General features: G+C 44.4%; 1 protein-coding gene across 3 annotated transcripts in view; it reads right to left on the bottom strand.

The window, feature by feature from the left end:
- LOC115167235 (cingulin-like protein 1) overlaps nucleotides 1–19,463 on the bottom strand; it is a 38,541-nt gene extending 19,078 nt beyond the window's left edge. Inside the window, exons 1-8 of one of the 3 annotated variants that reach the window (XM_029721443.1) lie at nucleotides 19,293–19,463; nucleotides 14,101–15,814; nucleotides 13,874–13,968; nucleotides 11,847–11,943; nucleotides 11,215–11,316; nucleotides 10,781–10,926; nucleotides 9,671–9,809; nucleotides 9,153–9,365 (exon numbers count right to left, since the gene is read on the bottom strand). In XM_029721443.1, the coding sequence (XP_029577303.1) occupies nucleotides 9,153–9,365; nucleotides 9,671–9,809; nucleotides 10,781–10,926; nucleotides 11,215–11,316; nucleotides 11,847–11,943; nucleotides 13,874–13,968; nucleotides 14,101–15,765 (2,457 nt within the window). In that variant the 5' untranslated portion in view covers nucleotides 15,766–15,814; nucleotides 19,293–19,463. Of the gene's footprint in view, nucleotides 1–9,152; nucleotides 9,366–9,670; nucleotides 9,810–10,780; nucleotides 10,930–11,214; nucleotides 11,317–11,846; nucleotides 11,944–13,873; nucleotides 13,969–14,100; nucleotides 15,815–19,292 lie in introns of all 3 variants that reach the window. The other 2 variants (XM_029721444.1, XM_029721442.1) reach the window with 2 other exon arrangements.
- Nucleotides 19,464–20,064: the final 601 nt, after the last annotated feature.

Genomic DNA, 20,064 nt, shown 5'->3' with positions numbered 1-20,064 from the left:
AGGGACAGGATTTTCCTAAACCAGGAAAAACTGGAAGCCCTAGATAAAAGTTCTACCCACGGCCCAGAGTTTTTCCTAGTCAGATCACGTGGCTCCTGGCCTTTCCCGTTACAGTACTGGGCCTATATTTAATTGACTAAATATGATTCTGTAAATACAGGTGATATTTAAGCAATAATGCACGAGGGAGTGTGGTATATGGCCAATATACTACGGCTAAGGACTGTTCTTATGCGCGATGCAACGCGGAGTGCCTGGATTCAGCCCTTAGCCATGGTATATTGGCCATATACCACAAACCCCTGATGTGCCTTATTGCTATTATAAACTGGTTACCAACGTAATTAGAACAGTAAAGATACAAGTTTTGTCATACCCGTGGTATACAGCCAATCAGCATTCAGAGCTCGAACCACCCACTTTATAATATAGGCTATCAGTTTTCTCCCCATTCATGTTATACAGTATGCAGGCAGGGAGGGACTTAGCATGTTCATTATGAGGAGGAATGTCTGCTCCCAGGGGGATTAGTGGCAAACGGTGCAGATTAACACACTGTGGTTCAATTCCCCTTAGCCTCACCTGGACAAGCAGGCAGGCAGACAGGCACCTCTTACTGGACAGGTCCAAGAGAAGCCTGTGTATACACACACACTCTGCACACACCTGACGCACGTACCAGTCACATACTCTGCTCACAACTGACACGCACACACACACACACACACACACACACACACACACACACACACACACACACACACACACACACACACACACACACACACACACAAACACACACACACTGTGTTCCAGGTGAGCACCAACACTGACTCACTCAGTGGAGAGTGAAAAACCATTCACTAATGAAAACAACATGATAAATAGCAGACAGTTAATGACATGAAACTACTTCAATTACAAGACCTGTGATTAGCAGTCATAGGTTTAGTTAGATACAGATGTCTTACTAAATGGGTGTCTTAAAAGGAAGCTATCTGACTTAGTGCTTGGGAATGTGTTTGAATCCCCTCATCTGTCATTAGAACCACTGTACAATGGTCTCTGTAGTGACTCATTATCTGTCCACGGAGCTGAAAGAGTCCAAAGTCCGACCACCTCGCCCCCTCACACATCCACTCACCACTGGGTGAGATGGAGGACCCTCATTGGTCACTGAGGCTTAGTGTTCCAGTGTTTGAGCGGAGGGTGGGAGGCGAGGCATTAAGGTCACACAAAAAAACATCCTTAAAATGTGTCAACGAAGGCAGTTTTATCTCTTTCAAAACATTAGGCATCTTTCACCTGTCTAGGACTGTACAAAATCCAAGGACAGCAGGGGGTAGAAGCTTGTGAAAAACATCACTGTTTTACAGGTCACTTAACCTACTTAGCGGGAATATGTGAAGATTGTAGTATCATCTCTGTATTCAAAATGTAATCAACTGGGGCAGTGGGTAGAGGTCAGGTTGAGGGGGAGGGGAACAGTTGAGTTCTCAGTTTTTTCTCATACAAACATCCCCTCACCCCCTCTTTCACTGTCCCATTTCCCACCCTGGGTCCTTTGAGAGTCCAGTCTGGGCACTACCACTCAGAGGGCGTAGGGGAGAAAGACCCATGGGTGGTGGAAATTCACAGGGTGCCCTGGTGATCATTGTTCCTTGTGTTTGCCATTTTGTACTCACTCAGACTGTTACAAAGCCTCAAAATTAACAATTGGGGAGTTTGATTTCAAGGGCTGTCTTGTGCACTCTTAAACTGTTTGTCTATAGTCAGGCATTAACTACCATTGTGCTGCCAGTAAAAAGAGTGGCACTAACAATGCAGTGAAGTATGCATGGCCCAGTGTGTGAGCTCAGATTCAAATCAATCAGCTTTTTCAGGGTGCTCTCATGTCACTGGGAACACACACAAACCCCTGCTGAATCTGCTTTGGAGCCCAGGGAACAAACAATGGAGTTTGCGGATATTCCTGCACCAATTACGGTCCACAAGAAACCTGTCAGGGTAATCCCACACCCAGCAGAGCCCCCCTCTATTCACATTTATAGGCACATACACATCCCTTTTTAAAATGACAAGACAGTTAATCCACTCTAAATCCACAATGCATCAAAAAATATATAATATAATCTGACTCATAACTGAATCAAAATGTTTATCTTTAAACAAATCCTGAAAATAAAGATTGTGGTGTACTCATGCCCTTGTCAGTGAGTAGCATACCCTCTGATTGGTTGTCACAGACATACTGGTGTCATCTATACTACAGAGATTAATGTACAAGTTCTGGCACACACCTAAACACATTTTAAGTGTTTACTATCACATGCATTCACAACAGTGAACACAACCTTTTATATCAGTGTACTGTTGTGGACATACAGCATTCACAAGGTTTTAGAAATAATACCTATTTTAGACAGTAACACTCACAGTGTAAGATCGCAGTATATCACAAACAGGTAACTTTAGTGGAGCACAGTGTTCTGCTCCCTCTGCTCTACCATGGCCTTGGGAAAGGTACAAAGCAACACTTCTTTGATTGAGCTGACACATTGTCAAGTTGCTATAATGTCCCAGCAGCATCCCTGACAGAAAGGCTTTAGTTAGGAGCTGAGGGGCAGAGTGTTCCCCCTACCTAACCCAGGACCTAGGCCAGGATGCAGAGAAACACAGGATATCCCTCTACCCCAGCTGCAACAACACACTGGTGGTGACATCGTTCAAACAGACACATACTGGCCACAATCACAAGTGAATAAAATCAACATCACATCATTTATAATAGTTTACTTCAGTCTACCTTAGTTAGAGGGTACTGTGAGCCAAGGTTGATGCAGCCACATAGCATTATGGTCCTGTTTTCAAATTACTTCCATTCATGTGCTCTCCCCAATGGAAAGTAAACATGGGATAAGAGGGGAAATCGAGATAGGCAATCGTGACCAAATAGAAGCACAAAGATGACCAAGGTCCTTCCAGGAACGGGTCATATCCTGTGTGATATCAAGTTAACGGTATTCAACACCATGTATTCTGTCTTCAAGGAAAATAAATAGCACCACAGATCACTCAAGCTCTTCTCTGGCAATGAATAAGCCTTAGTTTGTTTCACCAGCAGAAGGTATGCATTACAATAGAGACGCTCTCCAACAAAAGGCACATAGACTACGGTCTGCCTAGTAAAGACAGGTTTGTGATGGCTTGGGAGAAAAGCTTGCAGTGGAAATTAAAACTTGCTGCTTGAGGAGCACTGGCATCTTTCCAGTCACAATAAGATGCCAGCCATCAAATATTGTCTTGTCCTTTGGGACATGAAAACAGAAACCTTTTTAAATGGAGGCTCTATTACCGGGCCAAATGATAGGATTTCAGGGGTGTTTGGGTTTAATAGAGAATGAAATAGGCCAGTGCAGTGAGAAGGCAGTCACAGTAGAGCTTTGCAGGAAACTGGCCCTTTTGTGTCCAAAAAATGAAACCAGAGAATTAACATTTACTGTCACAAAACTCCAAGCCTCCCCAGAATGTGGCATTATTATTGTGTAGCACATCGCCAGAAGGCCAGTGGCTTCAAAAGAAGGAAGTGGGATGACACAATGTCAAAGTCCACACACACAGTACTCTATTCTGATCTTAAATGGTTGATATGAGGGCCAACCCAGAGTGATTATAATATCAAAAGAGCCTTCAGAAAGTCATTATAGTAGGACAAAACACTGACATTGAGCATAGTACTTCTTTTAACTCTTGGATGAAAGCCAGACCTTGGGGAATCACGATGCCTGGTCGGGCTGGAGGAAAAATCACAGTCAAATGACTGGGCTTTGAATGTCAGAGCTGAGGTCAGATCCTGCTGGAGGGAGAATGACCAGTGCCACTTGCAACCTGAGCAGACTACGCCACTGGACAGTAAGTCCATGCTAAATACTTTGCCTGTACTTGCCAGTACTCCCTACTCTGTTGGATGTTGAAAAGCAATGTACCAACACAAAACGGCCTATTGAGTGGAGAAACCACATATTTCCTAAGTCTCAGTGTGAGTGAGTTAAATCCTTAGCTTTCTACCTCTGGTCTTAAAGCTGCGGTACATCACAGTCTTGAGCACACTGACCCTCTACTCCACACTCCTGGGGGTATTTGTTGGAATCCCCAAAGCCTTGCATGCATTTTGGCACAGTAGGCTCCCTTCCCACCAGCTCAGCTCTGCCAGGCAGTGACGCAGCAGATGAACAATAGGCCCATGAATTCAGGCCACAGCCTCCTTTCACACAGGCACGACCCTCACATGGCAGGGGAACAACTTCTCTCACTACACACACACAAACAACCAGCTCTGTACAAGGAGATGCAACCAAAATGGGCATGCATCCAATGAGCCAGTGAAAAACTATTTCTGGGCAGAACATTACAGGCAGCAGCATATCACAGTTCATGTAAACAATTCTGAGAAGCCGTCCTAACTCCCAAGTCTTTCTGAAGACAAATTCTTCAAACAGGGAAGAACATGATAGCAAACAGATGGACACAAAAAGCGCTGAATTTTGGCTGTGACACCATTCCTCTCTTTTGCTGGTAGATTTCCAGAGAAATCCCTTCCCTCTATCAATCCCTATATTTCTCCCTCTCTACCTTCCCAGTAAATCCTCACCTTCCAGCTGTGCCGGGAAGGGAACACAGCAGAGGACTATTATCAACTGAGGAAACACACTGCCTCCTGTGGAACTCTTTACCTTCAAACAGCCCTGAGGAGGTGCTCACCAGGCCACATGGCTTCAATGATTACACACAAAAATAAGTCAGTCACAGAGAAAATAAAGACAGGCAGGGATCACTCAAGTGGAGGGCTAGAAGCTGGGGGATGGGGCTGCCAGTGTGTCAGGGGATGTATGGGATAGGGCTATAAGGGCTGAGGCTTGGGACTGGGGCTAATTCATTTAGGAATTAAAATACAACAGGGACTATATGGGTAGGGTGGAGGGGATCAAGGCTGAGGGATGAGAGTGGGCTGGAGCTGGGAATGGGGTTGAGCCTGGAAATGGAACTAGGGGCTAGGGTTGGTACTAGAGGCTGGGACTACAGGTTGGGGCTGTCTGGGGTCTGGGGTTGTGGCCCTCTGAGAGAGCGTTGAGAATCAGGAATGTCCCTGAGAGGGGGTATAACAGCAGCCCCCTGAAGAGGCATGGTCAAGTCCCACCCCTCTCTCGACCCCACCCACTGGTCAGAGCTGGAGCATTGTAGCAGAATATGCAGGAGGGAGGGGGTCTGCTGGGTGCACATTCTCTAACCAGCCAGGAACATTCTCTGACACACCCTTCTCCCTGCTCACTGCACCTTATCTGTTCACATTTTTCACATTACCTCAAGTATCACTGTTGTGAAAAACCTGACTTCCACAGAACTGATCTACAATAAGTAACTTACAGTAAGTAGACTACAGTCTGATTATAGATTCTCTATGAATATTGTTGTTTGAGCTCTATAGTTTCTACCTCTATAGATTAACATCTAAAAAATGGCCCATGCTACAACTAAATAAAAATACAATTGAACCTAAAATGCAATGACACAAAACAAACACATATTTTCAGGGAGATGTCCACTCCATAACTCCTCTGACCCACTTTATTCAGCATATCCCAACCATATCCCAAACCCCTGCTGCTATTATTGTGTGAAACAAACTCATCATTCATCTACTGAGGTCCACAATTACCCCTGCCCTTTCAATTGATGAACAGAGAGAGAGAAGGAACAGTGAGGAATACTGCACAACTCATGAACTACAGCTCATTAGATTAGTGACGGCTTGCCACTGCAATTAACGGGCAACGGGAACGATTTAGCGCTCCAGTTTCCAGCATTATTCTCTGCATGGGGCAGCCCTATCAATGCACATTTCATGGGCGAAGGAGAGAGGAGCAGCGTTTCGATGGGAGACAGGACAGATGAATGCTTGACCGCACACTTTATTCTAAGCAATTCAGTAGGCTGTGCGGTCGCTCACTCACACATGCAGAAATTATTATTACTTTCAATCCTGCCAATGCCTGGTGGATAAAAGTACAGTAGACTGTAACCGCTATAAATAGTTTTTGTGTGTGACAACCTAACAATGGATTGGTATTTTAAGGGAAAGGCCCAAATTTCTGAAGATAAACTGATAGCAGCCAAACTGTCTGAATACTGAGTAACAATAAGGTCAGAATCTTGAATCTCACAATCTTGTCGACAAAATCTTCCCCAGAAATGGAAGTACCTCTTTTCAAGCAAGAAAATTATCTCAGAAGGGGCTGGCTGCTGTGTAGACCCCACCACAGCAGGCGGAAGCTCGGGACAAGGAGAGGACTTCCAGGCCCTGACACAAACAGGAAGCATGTGAGCCAGGCAACACCTAGTCAACACAATGCTCCTCTAGCCTTGTCAGTGTTGTTCTCTTATGCCTCTCTCCTCCATTAGACCTATTTATGCTCTTACCTCACTGTCCTCTCTACCACTTCCCTACCCTGTCTTCTCTTTACTAGTCAATTTCCCTCTCCCCATCCCCTCTCCCAAGTCTTTAAAAGGCTTTGTTTGGTCCTATTTTTCTTCCTGTTGAGCCACCCAGTAAAATATGTTTACAGCAAAACAACACCTCAACATCATTAAATACTTCCTAAAGCTTCTTAATGACACTATATGTCATCTAGGGTAAACAGAGTCCAATATGTTCCCATGAAAAGTGATGACAAGTTGGTTTAACTGTCAGATAGCTGAGTCTTTTTATCTTGGTTGGTTCAGCTGAACTACAGAGAAGGAAGTGTTTTTGCCCAGCACTGTTTAACCGTTTTCAGACTTGTTTTTCAGCCTTCAGCTGTGGTTGTTATTAAAGTCTGTGCAGTGAAATGCAGTTAGGCCAGTGCAAGAAGAGAGTGGAGAAGAGCAGTTCATGTATAGAACTATGACATTCTCTAACACTGGCACCATGCAGTCAATGATTCACTCTCCTAGAGGACTTTCCAGACATTCATTCAAGTATGCATACTGTATGTAACATTTTAATCTCAATAAACACAAAAGCCTGATTTCCTTATAATAACACATAATGAGGGTTTCATTTCCTCAGTAAATAAACAATGGAACACTAAAGTTATACAAATTCAATGGCCTTTGGATAGCATTCATTATTTACTTGTGCCAAACAAATGAAATATCTTAACAGCTGGTAGGCAATGATGGGGCGATATCTTATTTTTTCCAATTCCAATACACAGTAGTCATAACAAAAACAACTTAAAGAGTTTTTGTTCGAGGTAAAACGGTCGTATTGTGTTAGTTACTAAAATTGAGCTTAATTTTGAGGCACAACTTTGAAGCTGGTCGAAAGTTCCTGGTAATTTCACTTCAAAGCTATCGAATATCTACTGATGCCGAACATATGGCAACAAATACAACCCCAAACAAACCTCCTAAACAAACACTTTACGACCCAAAATACACATGATGCCATACTCTAGGGTGTGCCCAAATCTCCCATTAACATCAATACACCCAGCAAACAGGTGACGTCCTGAGGACATTTGGCGACGTGCCCATTAAGTCCCGAAGGTGTTTCGACATAACGTTATCCCATTGACGGTCTAAGAATGTTCTAAAAATGTTGCGTGATGTACCCAAGGGAACGTTCTCTCAGGGACCTTTTTATAGTTCCCGGTTTGTCCCGGGGATGTTTTTAGGATGTTCTTCGGACGTTGTGTCATGGTCCTCTGAAGGTCCGCTGAACATTCTTGGGACGTTGTGTCATGGTCCCCTGGAGGTTTTGTCTAGTTCCCAGTTTGTAACAGGGACGTCTTTCGAGCATACTTGTGACATTGTGTCATGATCCGCTGAAGGTTTGTCCCAGGGACGTTTTTAGGATGTTCTTGGGACGTTGTGTCATGGTCCACTGAAGGTTTCCTGAACATTCTTGGGATGTTGGGTCATGGTCCCCTGGAGGTTTTGTCTAGTTCCCGGTTTGTAACGGGGACGTTTTTAGGGCATTCTTGTGACGTTGTGTCATGGTACCCTGAAGGTTCTTGGGATATTGTATCATGGTCCCCTGGAGAGTTTTGTCACGTGATGGTCCCACATGTCCCATACCATTATAAGTAAAGTAATGAAATGGTATTGGGGTTTTAAGGTAAGTGGTACGCTGTTCAGCTAATAGTGTACAAATCTTTAATGAATGACAATATGATCACACTTGACATGATCACTTTTTAAAATGACCCCACATGGAATTTGACCTCCGAATTTGGGTATGGTGATCTTTCTGCTGCGCCACAAAGTCTGTAGAATTTAAAGGTCCCCGACACATTCATTACCTATAATACATCTCTGCACTTAGCAAAAGAGTGCCATCTACACTGCTCTTTTAGTTATCAGTTCCTCTGACTATTCTCTCATTGATTTCATTTACTCATTTCAGCAAATTGAGTTTGGGTTTGCATTATATTTGTCTAATGTTGGTGGGGCATATTATTCTGTTTTAATGCTACTCCTGAATCACTATGTGTTTTTAATAGAGCTGAGATTTACTTTGAAGTGCAAAGTGTAGGAATAGGCCTGCTACAGGTGAAATCAGTTACTGATATAGACATGGTGGCGTAGCAAGAAGATTGGAATTCCATGAACTAAGATGTTGTGAGTTCAAATCCCAGGTGAGGACATGTTAAGCAATAATTACTGTATGAATAAACATACACAATGTAATCATGTATGTCAAATATGTAACACTGTATGTTAAAAGCTCTGTTTGTGGTGTGGGTGTCCCAAGCACTGCCAAAAGACAAAGACACGCACCCCCTAAAAAAGTATTAAAAAGAAAAGACAAAGCGTTGTGACTGGATCAGTGGTCAACCAATCAGGGCCTTGATGGGCTTGGCAACAGTAACAAGGGGCGATGTGTAATTTAAGTAGGGTGCGTGTGCCCTGGGTAAAATGTTTTTTTTTTGAGGGTGGGGAAGAATGTTTCTTTGCGACCAAGGCACTATGACACAATGTCCCAAGAATGTCCTAAAAACGTCCTCGGGGACATCACCGGGACCAACTAGGAACTAGACAAAACCTCCAGGGGACCATGATACAACGTTCTGACAACTTTAGGCCATGGGTGGCTGGGGAACATCAGTTACCTGTTTGGCCTTCTCCACAGACGTCTGCAGCTTGCGGATCTCCTTCTCATACTGCTCCCTCAGTTTATCCACCTCCTGGTCGTGTGTGGCCACCTCTGCCTTCAGTGCTCCCTTCAGGGCAGTCAGCTCCCTCTCCCTCCTCCTCAGCACCTCCTCCTGCTCCTCCTTGGCCAGTAGCACCTCCTGTAAGTCCAGCTTCATTTGCATCAGGTCCTACACAGCAGGAGAGGAGGAAGTGGTGACAGTGTCTCACTAAAATCTCACCCTGAGATTAACTGCTACCTCAACAGGTGACGTGCACATAAATCTCCAGCACTGACATTATTGCCTGAGAAATTCTGCTTCAGTAAATGTGCCAGGAAGAGTAACATGTTTACACATTACCAACACTGGCACTACAATGGTATTGACATGGTGGTTTATTATGGGACCGCAAAGCCCTTTCCATGCAGGCCGCTAAGCTCCTATATGGCAACGCTCTCTCCTCTGAGAGTTGTGGGACATGGCCTGTGTTTTACCTCCATCATGGCATCCTTCTCTCTGTCGGCCACTGCCGTCTTGGCGCCATCCAGCTCGTCGTGCATCTCTGACAGCTGGTCCTGCAGGTCCCTGATCTCCGTCTGGTACTGCTCCCTCTCCATCTTCACCTGGAACAGCCTGCCAGACCACACAGAGCAGCATACAGTCACAACACACACACCATGACCTGAACACCTGCACCCTGCTTCACACAATGGAACGATACCACCTGCGCTCTGTCAGAAACGCCTATTCTCCAGGCTAACAGGAGCTAGGATGAGCACCCGGGCACTGATCTACCAATCACATCACAGTCACACCACCTGCCCACTCCAACACAGAGAGTGTCTGTTTAGTGACAGGGGGTCCTGCATGCCAATGTAGAGTAAGTAGATTGAACACTACTTATTCCCACATACTGACATGAACCTTCTTCAAATGAGAGAATCCATTCTTGAAAAATGGAATCAATTATACAATGGCTGAGAGTAGTTGAGTGATTCTTTCTTTATAAGGCAGGCCCCTCTCTGTCTCTGTCTCTTATTTCTATGGAGTCCATGACATAGACGTCTCTATGTCATTAGATTACAGGGGAGTCTGGCTCCACAGAGCCTCCACTGTCAGCTGCCATCCGCCAGGATGGCCAGTCTCTATTGTGATTGTCAATGATCAGGATCAACAAATCCATCCCCAGGTTTAACAGATTAGTCCAACATCAGACATTTAAGCCATGATGATATACACTCATCACTTTGTGGGGCTTTGGTGTGGGACTCTGCAGTGTACATTAACACAAAATGTCAGAGGGGAAGGAGAACTATAGGAGGCCATTATGTTCAGACAGAGACAGAAACTCTAATGGCCGAAAAAGAAACTGCAAGCCCAAGGAACACATTAGAACATATAATCCCCCTGTGACCACAGAAAACAAACAACAACTTTCTCATCCACAAAAACAATAAAGGGTATAGATAAGACAGCTTTCTCCCAATAAGAGTTGTAAATCTAAGGATTATCCCCATTGTGCTGGTTTCTTAAGCCGGGCTTTGTCGACCTGTCACTCCTTGCCTCACAGTGTATGTGCCCTGGTCTGGTGGTCAGTCACTTACTCCTCCAGTGTGGTGCGGAGTTCAGCCTCTGTTTTGGCCAGTTTGTCCCTCAGTCGGGAGCATTCCTCCTGGCTCCTCTCCAGCTCCGTCTGCAGGTCCTTCACACCCGCTCTGGCCTTTTCATGGGCCTCAGTCAGAACCATCTGCTTCTTTAACACACACACACTTTAATAAAACACCATTCCTCTCACCACACCAAATAAATATGAAATGCATAGCGTTCATAGTATAGTATCTGAATTACAGTTTTGACAACGAACTATCTAACCAACAAACTCAGTGGCTGTGATGTCTACTGGTCTGCTTAAGTTAGCTATTAGCACCAATAGGATTATTGTGTCTTAAGAGGCGGGAGCCAGGGATTCTCATGTCCTGCACAGACATTTAAGATAGCAGCTGGATTCAACATGTATGACATGGCACCATAGTATTACCTTGGTTTGCTCCTCCAGCTGCTTTTTCAGTTCAACAACATCCTTCTCCAGCGCCACCCTCTGTTCCTGTAGGGCTTTGGCTTGGGTAGCCATGTCAGGAGACTGGGAGGGGGAACAGAGACAGGAGTTATATTTGACTTCATTTCCCTTTTCAAATCACTCACAATATATTTGCCTGATAGCATTTTCGTACAATACAAAAACATGTCGGTTGCTTTGGTTCATGGCAGATCTCAATGAACAAAAGGAAGGGTGGTGACTAGTTTCTCTCCATACTGCACTGGTTTACACATGGCAGTCAGTGGAGGCTGGTGGGAGGAGCTATTGGAGGAATGGCTCATTGTAATGGCTGGAATGGAATATATGGAACGGAGTTAAACATGTGTGTGATACCATTCCATTTTTTCCATTCCAGCCATTACAATGAGCCCGTCCTCCTATAGCTCCTCCCATCAGCCTCCACTGTTGGAGGTGGTAACCACAGTGGCTGTTGTCAATGCTAGGTCAACACAGCCTTGTGGCTTGTATGCTGCTCACTAAGCGAAAGCTTCTGGCCTAAGGCTAAGATAAGAGGCTCACAAATTTCGCTGTTTGTTGAGTTTAATTACAACAACTCCACAACAATGCCTCACTTTGTTGTCGCTCCCCGCTGCCTGTGACTTTAATGTCTGGATCTTCTCAAACACCAGGTTGACCTTCCTCTTGGTAGTGTCCTCGTTATCAGTGCTCCTGCGGACACACACACACACAGTTAGAACACAGGTGCACTCCCACACTCGGCTGATCTGAGGGTAAAGAGGGGTCTCTGTGTGTGGTAGGTGGATCAGATCTGTTCTGGTTCCTGCTCTGCCGGGGGCCAACTGCTTTGATGTGTCACCTCGCGACCCGGTCAACCTCATTACAGCCATCCATTAGGAGGCACATTCCCTGGCTCTGCTATAGAACTGGGCTGTATACAGGATGCACCTTCTCTCTTCCTATATTGGACAGAAAATGAACAGAACATTGGGTTGCCACAACCCGGGGAAGGTTCCATTCCATTCTACTACCCGACAGGGGAGTTCTAGCCCCCCTCCTTCATTAAAGTTGAATAACTTCAGCTAGTGAATGTTTGTCCTTTCTTTGATGACTCAGCACACCACTTCCATCTGTGTTCCTTTCCATTGACTTCTGACCCCTGACCTGTGACCTGACACACCCAAAGCAGTTTCCTGAACTTGCTGGGCATCGACCAAGCCTGGAGCACACATGGAATGTAGACACTTAGGAACTAAGGCACTTTAGAAGTTTAGGATTTATAATGCAAATCTTCTAAAACTATGGACACAAATGTACAGTCGAACCATGACACAATGCTCTGTGAGAGACACAGAACTTGACCTGGGATTGGATAGGAACTCCAAGACCCAGCTTTACTGATGCTGTGATTGACATGTTATCCTATTGGATATATGCACTGGACTTTCAGACTTCGCTTCTTGACGACCATATTTGGTTTAAGCTTTGTAACCCCCCCAAAGCCTTTCAACCTAGTCTAGCTATAAAACTTTCAGAGAGTGAAACCAGCTACGCTATAGCAAGCTTTAGCTGGTGTACCTTGGTACTGAACAACAACAAAACTGTCTAGCACCTCATTTTACTATTTAATAATATAAACCATCATGTATCACCCTTACCAGTTCATCTATCTTAAACCAGGAAGTACACCATAGAGATACCAATCTGAGATGCTTCCCACCGATAACTCCTCCATTTCCCCCTACTGTAAGTGATGGGATTTATAGCGTGGGGTGAAAGGTGAACATTAAGAATCAGGTGATAAGCAGAGCAGGGTTGATACCCTACATTCCTCAGTAGAGAGGGAGAGAGAGAGAGGGAGAAAGAGAAATGGGAAGAGGAACAAACACCACTAAGCAGCTGCATCGACCACAGCTTAGATATGGAGGTGGAGACTGAATGTGAGTATAAATTCACAAACAGTCAGACTCAGATAAAAAACATTTAAGTGCTCCCATGGGGCATTTTCTTTTTCAAATGATGCTTTACTCAAAGACGCACTATGCAGAAATCGTTCCTCCATTTCCTGTTTGCAAAATGTTTAATAGTTTGCTTAATTTCAGTTTATGTGGCAAAAGAGGCAAGTATACTGTATAGAATCATTGTACCATCTAAACCACTGGGATTTTTTTTCATAACCAAAAATATTGTATTTTCAGCTGTTTGAAGCTGGTGTACAAAACCAAAAGTAAAAAAGGCAAAAACAAAACTTAAGAATGGGAAGCATAGAAATAGCGCACATAGAACAGATCTACTGTTTCATAGACTTTCTTTCAATGAGAATGACAGCGTTATAACATATTTCTATGTGAATTTCTATGTAAATTTGGTGGGGTAGCCCAAAAAGTTACATATTGCAGCTTTAAGAGTGTAACTTGGCACATGTTATGTTTAGACTGTGCAGTTTACTGTCCGCTGCATAGTGAAAGTGGTACTCATGGCGTCATCATGTTGCCTACTAGTGTATTAATATATTAGCAATTCACACAAAAAAATCGTCCATTAATACCCTTTGAATATAATAGACATTTCTGTAAAACTGGAAAATGTTCTGCAATAAAAAGTGAACCAGGAACATTACATCAGTGAGGTAAAAACTCACCCATCCTTGAGGTAATTAAACAAAATCTGTTTTGCCGTCTCTTCATGTGTTTGTTGTGAAAGCTCCTGTTGACCTTTCAAAAGATCAGGTGTCACCTGGATGCAAGAGGAAATAAACAGAGAGCCATCAGAGTTCTGACAGATACTTTCACATGCAGTTACGTAGTAATAGAGAATGATTTGTTTAACAACTAACCTAACTGTAATCATAAATAATGTATTGTTTACCTGCACATCCATCTCTGCACTAGGCTTCTTGCCCAAGTTAGAGGAAGGCATGGATAGAGAGGTTGTAGCCACACTTGTTAAAATCTTTGTGCTTGGTGAAGATTGACCATCCTCAGCATTTGTACTGTCCAGGGGTAACGTGGAGGAGCGATTTAGCACCACCTTATACCCCTGGATGGAGCCTGCTGCTTTAGAGGTCATGCTCTGAGGGGAGCCTGGAGCACTGCTACCACAGGCCGTAGCTTTGGCACTTGGCTTACCCTCCACCGCTGTCACCCATGAGTCTTTTCTTCCAGACACCTTCTGCAGATACAGCTGTGAGGGGCGGAGGACATGCTCCATGGACCTCCCCTGGTTCTTGCTAAACTCATCCATGTATTCCGACTCTCCCCGGAGGCTAAAGGGAAGGGCGCTGTCCACACTCCTAGAGCGCTTCCTATCCTCTGGGTTGATCCTGTTCCTGCGGCCCGCCCTGCCCCGTCGCTGGTGACCACCATCCTTACCGTCAAACTTGCCGATGAGCTCGTCCACGCCGGGGATGGAGCCTGTGTCGATGTCTCGGCCCGTGCCGGGTTGGAAGGGGATGTAGCGTCGGTTCTGGTGGCGGTTGATGGTATCTGCGTACAGCGCCTCCAGCTGGTCGGTAGAGGAGGTAGAGGAGTGGCGGGAGCGGGACGAGGACTGCAGCACGGGGCCGCTGGAGTCAACTCTGCGCAGGGGGAGGACGTCTGGCTCATGGTGGCTGTGCTCCAGGCTAGAGTTTGCACTGCTAATGGAGCTGGCGGACCGGCAGGAAGCCTTGGTCTGCTCACTGGGAGGGATGGACACAGCATAGGGCTGGGGTATGGGGACACGTTGGGGCAGTTGGGGTTTTGGTGGAGACTGAGACTGGGGTGGAGACTGGGGTTTGGATTGCTGCAGAGACTGGGGTTGGGGTTTGGACAGGTGCTGAGACTTGGGTTTGGACTGGGGCTGGGCCACCTGGGTCTGAGGCTTAGAGTGTGGCTGAGCCAGCTGGGCTTGAGGCTTGGATTGAGACTGGACTAGTTTAGTTTGAGGCTTAGAGGGGGCTGGCTGGGGCTTGGGCTTGGGCTGAGGCTGTGTTCTCTTCTGCAGGGCAGGACTCCTCCTATGATCCAGGCTGGATGACCTGGCATGGGCGACTACTGGGGAGGTGGATCTGGGAGAAGAGCCCTGGTAGGTGCTCCCAGTCTCCGCCAGGGACATCGGCCGGGGAGGCAGGCTGTGGTTACCGTCCAGGTTCAAGGTGTTGTTCTCCGGGTCATAAGGCTTGAGGATCTCTGGGTGCCTCTGGAAGTTCAGCAGGGTGGACGCTGGCTTCTTCCCCTGCTCTGTGACTCCATTGTGAGAGCCCCCAAACTGCATCTGTTTCTGGGATCTGTACTCAACAAAGGGGCTGTCAGAAACAGCCTCCCTGCTTCCTTTGAAGTTATACTCATGATAGTTGTCAATAAAGGAGCCCTGTGTGTCATTGTAGCCGTTACTATTAGGATCTGTACAGGAGTTTGACCCACGGTCCTGGTTGTTCAGCACCACGTACGGGTGTCCATCAATCCCCTGGACCCTAATGCTGAGGCCATAGGAGCCAGCTCCATTGTGAGGCCTGGAAGAACGGGCCGGCTGATTGACTCTGTACGACTCCATCAGGAATGCAGCAAGATAATAAATCCCTCTCCCTGGATCAGGCCCACCTCTGCAAAAAAGGACATAATCTGGTTTAGTCAGAAATGAGATGCCATCAGATTTAATAACATCAGCAAATGTTTCACTGCTCCATGGCCTGCAAATGAGAGTTAAAGCTTCACAACATTTGATTATGTCATCTGGTCTAATGTTCCTTTTTTCTGTACTTAATGGTCTCTGTTTCTAAAGAGTGGTTCCACAGAGAGAAACCTAACTGTTCAGCTCCACCACAGGTTGCCTAGCAGTTAAGAGCTCTGGGCCAGTAACCGAAAGGTTGATGGTTTGAATCCCCGAGCCGGCAAGGTGTCAAAATCTGCCATTCTGCCCTTGAGCAAGGCAGTTAACCCCCAACAACAACTGCTCCCCGGGCACCAATGACGCCGAATAAGGCAGCCCCCTGCACCTCTCTGATTCAGAGGGGCTGGGTTAAATGCGGTTCAATGCATTCAGTTGTGCAACTGACTAGGTACTCCCTTTTCCTGCCAAATGAAGGAGTGAGACACTGCACTGCCCTAAAATAACATAAGAGAGCCCAGTCTTTATCAACACACTGAACTTGAAAAACAGTGAATCAACATTTGCTACACTCTTTTGAAGGGCAAATATGACCAGGTACTGTATACGAAACCATAACAAGCAGGCTAACTGGCACCTTAATGCGCTGTAATTGGCTGTTACTAACAGGCATAAGTGAATAATTATATACATGGTGTGAATTAATATTTACTGCACATAAAGGTGTAAGCAGGTCTTATGGCCTGACAATAAAAAACTGGTATTACAGCATAGTGACAGACTCCAACGATATGTCACACTACACCTGGAAATCCCATGACTATGCGTAGCTGTAGCCTATTGTCACGATCGTGAGGAAAGACGGACCAAGGTGCAGCGTGATTTGAGTTCCACATACTTTTAATCCAAAGTGAAACTATAACAAACAGTGCACAAACAGTGCACAAACAGTGCACACATCAGCACTCAACAAAACAATATCCCACAAAGCAGGTGGGAGAAAGGGCTTCCTAAATATGATCCCCAATAAGAGGCAACTATTACCAGCTGCCTCTAACTGGGAACCATACAACTCACCAACATAGAAATAAAATGACTAGAACACCCCCCTAGTCACGCTCTGACCTAAACACCATAGAGAACCAAGGGCTCTCTATGGTCAGGGTGTGACACCTATACAGTAACCTTCTTGAATGTCTTTGCTAGTGAATGTGTGTGTGTGTGTGTGTGTGTGTGTGTGTGTGTGTGTGTGTGTGTGTGTGTGTGTGTGTGTGTGTGTCTGTCTATCTGTGAATCTATTGAACCAACCTCTGCCAATCCTTGTAAAATGCACTGTGATTTGCAGTCCCTGTAGAGGGACCTGGTCGGTGTAACAGTGTACCATGGGAGGAGCAGGGTAATAGACCTACATCAGGGCCATTGTCATCAACCCCACTTAACACCACAGCATTAAGAGAGGCACTACACCACTGACGGCAGGAACCTGTAACTGAATATTTAGACCACCTTGATACTATTGGGTATTCACATTATAACACACGGATAAAGTAGAGATCAAGTTCTTTGACTCAAGTATCTGAGTGTCTTCTGAGTAAAGAAATATAATATTTGTGAATTATGTACAAGTAGTGTGTAGTCTGAAGCTGAGGACACAGCATAGGGCCATTTGACCCTAAGAAACAGGTCTGTATCAGCTAACAGGAAGGCCAGCAGAGAGACACAGCATCACAGACATCAGTGGGCACCATGTGTTTGTATAGACAATGGGCTCTTATCAGAATCCTGTAGGCTCAGCTGATAAGGTCCTATTTCACCCCCAAACAAACAAATACATAGATGAATGTCATGAATGGCCTGGTGTTACAATAGCAGGACAAATGGTTATAGGGATGGGAGGGCTATGATAAGGAAACAAAGGTAACAGCAGATAATGTCACTTTGTAATGAAATGCACAGACATGCCCGCAAGGCCTTTGAGGAAATCTCAATAAATCACTCTTTCAAACTGAAAACGAGTGTTGCTTTCTGCTCTACAGAATTGAACCAGCATGTTGATATAGAAGCGATGCAGCAGGCTCTTCCTGGTTATATTAATACTCAGAGGACAGAACATCATACTTTCCAGCCATTGAAGGGAAGGGAGAACAATGAGGCCAAGTTAGCCCCTTATCCAAAAGGAAAGGCACTGTGAAGGACAGAAAACAGCAGAAGACGACACAATAGCCTCTCTCACACCAAGTATCACATGTATCCAACAACACAAGGGCTGTGAGGTGTGAGTGCAGCTCTTTTCCTCTCATTGTGTTACTCTCTGCAAGGGAGGAAACACTTGCTGAGCCAATTTCTCCCCCCTGCTCCCCTGCGATCCATAACTAGAGCACTACCCTCACCACGGTCCCCATACACCTCAGACCAAAGGTCACTGGTGAGAGTGGGTTAGGATGTCAAGGCCCTGCCTTTGATCTTTCCAGGGAAAGATTGAGAACAGAAAAAAGGAGAATAATCTACATGTGCAGTGCACTGACTGGTTCTCTACATCCTGGGGGTGTGTTGTTTTCACAATACACCATTCAGGCCTGTAAAAGACAACTATAGGAGAGCACATTAGGACACTGCCTTGATTCCAGATTAAAAACTGAATACAAAAGAGTTACATTCATGGCAGATTTGATATTATTACTCTACTCATGACAGATTGAGTTTATTCCTATTCCAGGGAGAGCTATTAAACCTTAGAAATATTATGCAATTCATAATTAAAAATCCCTAAAACAGATTATTTATGGAAGAATATCAGTTACTTATAGCATGTTATGACATGTAGATCTCATGCATTCATTCCAAGTAAATAACAGCAAGTAATGGAAAACCAGGAGAAAAGAGGTGGACATTTTATTCCAAGGAATTTGCTTTTGGGTAAAGTTAGCCATGCATGGTTTTAATAATTGTTGCATACTAAATACATGAATCAATCTATTCATATTACAGAATGTGGTATATGATATTAAAGAATGTGTAACATGTTTCATTAAAAATAGTTTTTGAATGCTGAATAGATTAATTTAGTATACAACAATTCTTCAAATTCTAAATACTGTAAGTAATTTATACAATGTATAAATTGTATACAAACATATTCCTCTTTAATATTTATTGACTTAATAGAAGTACTGCGTAAAAAAAATTGCACTGATATTTTAATTGGAAACGGGAAAGATGAGCAAAGTTTTCAAAAGTTTATACTGATACTTTAGTTTAGGGTACAACAGGTGGTTTAACTTCTTATTTACATTAACATGAAATAACTCGATTTTGAATGTAGTTTTCTCTATGATGATTATTTTAAACAAGTAAACAATTTATCGGCATATGTGTTTATAGCGGCCACTGCCCAGTCAGTAACCTAAAGTTCCCACGCTATGACGCATTCTGTACTACTGTAACAAAAAGTGCAAGAGAAACTTGTCACTTACCAGCTGCGCTACGAACAATAATCGCGTATTAGTTGTTCAATAATGGCCAAACGTTTAAGTGGCATATTCCACGGAATTGTTCAATATCTATTTGTTGCAGGTCATGTTTTCTGAATCAGTTCAGTTTAGAGACGCCTGAAGCTCTGCAATCCCCCGCCCCCTGCTAAGAACTCTGTAAACCCGCCCATCTCAAACCCTACTACCAAACACTAAACCTCAAAACACTGACCTAGGACCGGATTGACAATGTCATCCTGAACACTCCCAATTTTTTGTCAGTCAACCTGTTTGACAAAGTGTGCCTTTATCAGTTTCAAAGATACTCTGTTGCGAGCCACAGTTGCAACAGTTAGGCCCTACTAAAGTTCATCGTGGCTGATATGAATATGAATAGCCCATATTGATGTTGATTGCAATTTGTGAATCAAAATGAAAATGTACACTGTATGGAACACGTCATATGGCAGGGCCCATCACGTTCTATATCATCATCATTAATCATAAATGAAAATGTTGGTGAGCTATTTTACAAAATCCTTCAGGCCCAGTTAATGGATTTTCCATTAGCCTTACTAGGAATTTGTGGTTATAATAAAGCTACCAAAGAAAATATAACTAAAAAGTCCGCAATTAATAGTTGAACTTGTTTTTTTGGTTGTTGTTGTTTATTTTTTGTACGCAGATAATGTTTGTGTACTGAAACATATGGATTCACTGCACCGTGTGGACCACTCCCATTTGCTAATCTATTTTTAAGACCAATAGCGTCATC

The sequence above is a fragment of the Salmo trutta genome, chromosome 29 (genome assembly GCF_901001165.1).
Source record: "Salmo trutta chromosome 29, fSalTru1.1, whole genome shotgun sequence".
In the NCBI taxonomy this organism is placed as follows: domain Eukaryota; kingdom Metazoa; phylum Chordata; class Actinopteri; order Salmoniformes; family Salmonidae; genus Salmo; species Salmo trutta.
The sequence above is the reverse complement of the archived record's forward strand: the minus strand, read 5'-3'. Positions and strand labels throughout refer to the sequence as shown.